The sequence below is a fragment of the Mus pahari genome, chromosome 22 (genome assembly GCF_900095145.1).
Source record: "Mus pahari chromosome 22, PAHARI_EIJ_v1.1, whole genome shotgun sequence".
NCBI lineage: Eukaryota > Metazoa > Chordata > Mammalia > Rodentia > Muridae > Mus > Mus pahari.
In genome coordinates this window covers 1,160,187-1,165,037 of record NC_034611.1, presented here as the reverse complement: position 1 = coordinate 1,165,037, position 4,851 = coordinate 1,160,187, and the positions used below count along the sequence as shown (strand labels likewise).

General features: G+C 43.1%; 1 protein-coding gene across 2 annotated transcripts in view; it reads left to right on the top strand.

Annotated features, from left to right (window-relative positions):
* Window positions 1-4,851, top strand: part of Ly96 (lymphocyte antigen 96) — a 22,246-nt gene that overhangs the window by 610 nt on the left and 16,785 nt on the right. For both annotated transcript variants that reach the window (XM_021222389.2, XM_021222390.2), the window contains exon 2: window positions 2,818-2,907. In XM_021222389.2, the coding sequence (XP_021078048.1) occupies window positions 2,818-2,907 (90 nt within the window). The remainder of the gene's footprint in view (window positions 1-2,817; window positions 2,908-4,851) is intronic.

Sequence of the window (4,851 nt, the reverse complement as noted above, 5' to 3'; positions counted from 1 at the left end):
CCTCCCCTCCCCCTCCCAAGACCTCTGAATTGCTTTTACCTCTGTTGCTGTCTGTGGTTAACTCTCCACTCGGAGCTCAGTTTCAGGTTCTTCTGAGTTCTAGTTTGCTTTTGAGTCCCAGCCCCGACACAAACTGGTTCCTCTTGAGGAGACTAACCCACAACGCTTCCTGGTGGGGTTTCAGCTCCAGCCTGGGGTCCTAGAGGGCTCTTGGAAGCATCCTTCTTCCTCTCCAACTGTGTGACCTTGAGCAAAATGCTTAGACATTCTCTGCCTCACTTTTTTTTTTTTTTTAAATTTGCAAAATGAAAGTTATTTTAGAATTCACTGTATGAGTCACTTGACAAACAATGATTTTATTTGATTTTTAATAGTGATTTTAGATTTATGCAGTAATTATTACTCTATTGAAATCTGTTTTGAGACAGGGTCTTTCTATATAGCTGTAACTACCTGGAATTCACTACACAGGGCAGGCTGGGTTGGAAATCATAGAGATCTGCCTGTCTCTACCTCCTGGAATGAAAGGCATACGTTGTCACATCCAGCTTATTTTATTATTTTTTTCAGTCAAAGTATCAGTATATAACATTGGCTGGGCGGGAACTTGTAGAGATAGATATACATGCCTCTGCCTTTTGAGTTATTTGCTTATTTTTTTGGGGCAGCGCCTTATTCTGCAGCACAGGCTGCCTAGAACTGACTATATAGCCTATGCTGGCCCAAACCATTCTCCCTGTCGCCTCGACCTCTCCAGGGCTAGAGTTGCAGATACTTTTCAGCTGAGCTAAACTCTGGTGCCACCTTACAACTTGTCATTAACAATGCCTGGGACCAGAGGACCTAGTACAGGTCTGAGAGTTGTTTCCATCTGTTTCCTCTCTCTGCTGCTCACTCTGTTAGCTGTCCCTGCTATGTCTGTATGGTTGGAAGGTGGTGCCTTCCAAAATGCCAGTTCTAGGAAAAGCAAGATCATAACCTAATTGTTTGAAAGTGGAGCAGGGAATTTACAAACGTACTTTGAGAACTCCTGCATTTCAAATTGGTTATTTTGGGGGACTGGCTTGTCCCTAAACACTCTGACTTGGGCTAATAACTATTCACCTGTGGGGCATTAGGAAGGTTCTCAGTCTGCTAACCTCTGTTTTCCTCTTCTTTTAGGCCCCCTGCTTTGTTTAATGTATGTACGTATGTATGTATGTATGTATGTATGTATGTATGTATGTATGTATGTATGTGTGTGTGTTTTCCTGGGGTGTACATATGTGTATATGCTGATGCCCTCAGAAGCCAGAAGAGGGCATCAGATTTCTTGGAACTGCAATTATAGGCTATTTTGAGCTGCCCGATGTGGCTGGTAAGAGTTGAATCTGGGTCCTCTGCCAGTGCTCTTAATCATGGAGCCCCTTACTACATGGTGACTCTTCATATGCTTAATTAGTAATGTATAATAAATATTATTCTGTTTTACTCTTTTTTAAAAAGAATTATTTTATGTATATAAGGGCACTATAGTAGCCATGGCTGCTGGGAACTGAACTCAGGACCTCTGGAAGAGCAGTCAGTGCTTTTAACTGCTGAGCCATCTCTCCAGCCCCTCAGCTTTATTCTTTTAGTAACAATTTAGCTATCTTTGTTAAGGCCTAGGTAAAATGTTCAGGTCTAGGTAACTGTTACCTGTATAGCAGGTCTATAATATTACCATTACTAATATTATAAGGAAACTTTCTTGCATGTTGTTACTGCTGTTAATAGGATGTTCTGTGCTTTGGTGTTCTTAGAAACCAATCACAATAGAAGTTAGTTAGAACTGTTTTGTATGATTAGCCACAATAAACTTGGAACAGAACCCACTACCCAGCTGAACTGGTGTATAAGCTTTTCTAGAATTTGCCTTTATAAGGTACCCTGGGATAGATCTCAACGTGAGAGACACCTGCACCTATTTCCATTTTGAGTAAGCTTCAAATAAAGTTTTAGTTCCCAAGACCTCCCTGGGAACTGACATCCTACTTGGCAGAAGGAGATGTGTATGTGGGTAACTGACATCCTGGTTGGGAAGTTAAGACATGAATGTTAGATAAGGCAAGTCCCTTGCCACAGAATACCCCCAATAAAGAAGAGCAGGGTAAGTATACAACAAAGACATGTTCCTGAGGAAATCTCCTGAAGCCTGATTGGTGGAACAACATGGCACAGATGTCTGTAGACCTCAGGCTTAAGAAACCCTATAGGATCTTAACCAGATGTTGCTGTCGGCTCCCAAGTCTGACCTGGGGTTCTGATTGATCAGTCCTGAGTTGTATGCTCGATAAACTATCTCTGTCTGACTGAGATCAGTGTTCATGCGACTTGTAAGGCAACTCCTGGAGCCCAACATTGGTCTTTGTTTGGCTGGTTATTTTTTTGAGACAGAGTTTCTCTATGTAGCCCTGGCTGTTCTGGAATTTGGTATGTAGACCAGGCTGGCCTCAGACACACAGAGACCTGTCTACCTCTGCCTCCTGAGTGCTGGGACTAAAGACATGGGATACCACACCTGGGATATATCTGGCTTCCTTTGTCTTTTGATGAGATTTTCAGAGGTCGAATCTGACCCTTAGCTCAGTAACACCAATAATCCTGTGAACCTTCCCCAGAATCCCCTGACACCAGGTCGGAAGAAAGCAACAACCCTATGGCCCTGCATGTGGCCATAACGGAGTGCGCCTGTCCTTATGCAATTTTAATAAAAAGGCATCTTTCTGTGCTGATATTCAGGATGCTATATTTATTGAAAGTTTTTTTATATACTTGCATTTTCTTTATTCCTTTTAGATCACCTGAAATTCCCTATTTCAATTAGTTCTGAACCCTGTATAAGATTGAGAGGAACCAATGGATTTGTGCATGTTGAGTTCATTCCAAGTGAGTACAAACTTTCACTCTTGTAGTCAGCAACAGCGGACTCTAGAGATTCAGAATAATTCTATTCCACATATGTTTGTTATCTCTTGCTATGTTATAAGTTACCACACTCTTAGATATATGCTTAACATAGCATATATCTACTGTGAGATGGCAGTCTGGGCATGGCTTACCCATGCCATTCAGGGTCCCTTATAAAGGTATGATCAAGACTGTGACCATGTTGTACAAGTTGCTGCTTCTCAGTGTACGTGGTGGTTGGCAGTATTTAGTTTCTGGACTCTGGCTGTTGGCTACATGGGCCTTATTACTTTAGCTGCTTGCTTCATCAAAGGTGGTGAGGGGTAATGATGAAAGGCTCGGGACAAGGAAGTGGTATGTCATGTTTTTAAAAAAATATTTATTTATTTAATGTATGTGAGTACACTGTTGCTGTCTTCACATACACACCAGAAGAGGGTATCAGATCCCATTACAGATGGTTGTGAGCCACCATGTGGTTGCTGGAAATTGAACTTAGGACCTTTGAAAGAGCAGTCAGTGCCACTGAGCCATCTCTCCAGCCCGGTACTGTCATTTTTTTCTGTATTCTACAACTCAGTCATATGGAGGGTTTTTACAAGGATATAGGGTAGAAATGGAAATAACTTGAGCCTGCTAATAACGGGTGGTCTTTGTCAACTATTAGCCATTCAGCCGGTGAGAAGTAATTGAGTTTCCATTGGAGAATCTGTACATGAGCAAGCCAGTGTTTTATTATTAGTATTTAAAATTTTTATTCCCCCTCACTTCTTCTCTCCTTCTCTCCCTCCTAGTGCCTGAGTGTGTGTGTGTGTGTGTGTGTGTGTGTGTGTGCGCACATGAGTGTGCTCATGTGAGCGTGAGTACCTGAGGAAGCCAGAAGACGGTCTTGGCGCTCTTAGAGTTGGAGTTAGAGGTAGCTATGAGCTGCCTGGCATGGGCTCTGGGAAGCCAACCCCAGCACTCTTAAGAGCCGCAAGCACGGCTGCACACGGAACTATCTATCAGCCCCCAGAACTCTTTACTGTTAAAGTTGGGGGTATGTGGCCTTGCATGTATGTGTGATGCTTTCCATTCAATCTCTAGCATGAGGGAGGGTATTTCTAGAAAACATATAGTGCATCTAGTGGTGATGACATGAGAGAAGGCGCCGTGTTTGCCTTGTGTTCTATTCTGTTTCATTATTTCTCAGCATGTGAAGGCCAACGATGGGAGCTCTGTGAAAACACAAAGGTTCATCCTCTCCCATTAGCCAGCCAGTGCTGCTCTGCTTGCTTCCTCTAAGACCTGGGGTTCAGAAAATGAATTCTTAGGATTTTTTTTTTTTAATTCGAGGAGAGTGTTTCATTTTGTAGCACTGACAGTCCTGAAACCCACTATGTAGACCAGGCTGGCCCCATACTCACAGATCAGTCTGCTCTGCCTCCTGAGTGCTGGGTTTAAAGGCATGAACCATCACATCTGGCTCTCAGGAAATGAATTCTAGTCTTTAGCACTATAGTCTCCATTTTCAGCACAGACTTGGAGCATGTTTTATATTTTACAAAGTGCTATCATGTAAATAACAGGCTTTCATAAAAGACATGTTTTCACTACTTTACTTACGTGGATATGTGTATATCTCTTTGCGTGTTTGCCCTATGTGTGGATGACTGTGGAGGACAGAGTGCAGTGTTAGGTTGGTGTGAGCTGCCCAATATGGATGGATGCTGGGCACTGAACTTGGATCTTAGAAGAGCACTCTTAACTACTGAGTCATCTCTTGAGCCCCTAATACCAATAATTTGTTCTTGTTCTCCTCTTTCCTTCTGCCTTAAGAGAAGGTTGCCACAGCCGGGCCTGGTGGCGCAGGCCTTTAATCCCAGCACTCGGGAGGCAGAGGCAGGCGGATTTCTGAGTTCGAGGCCAGCCTGGTCTACCAAG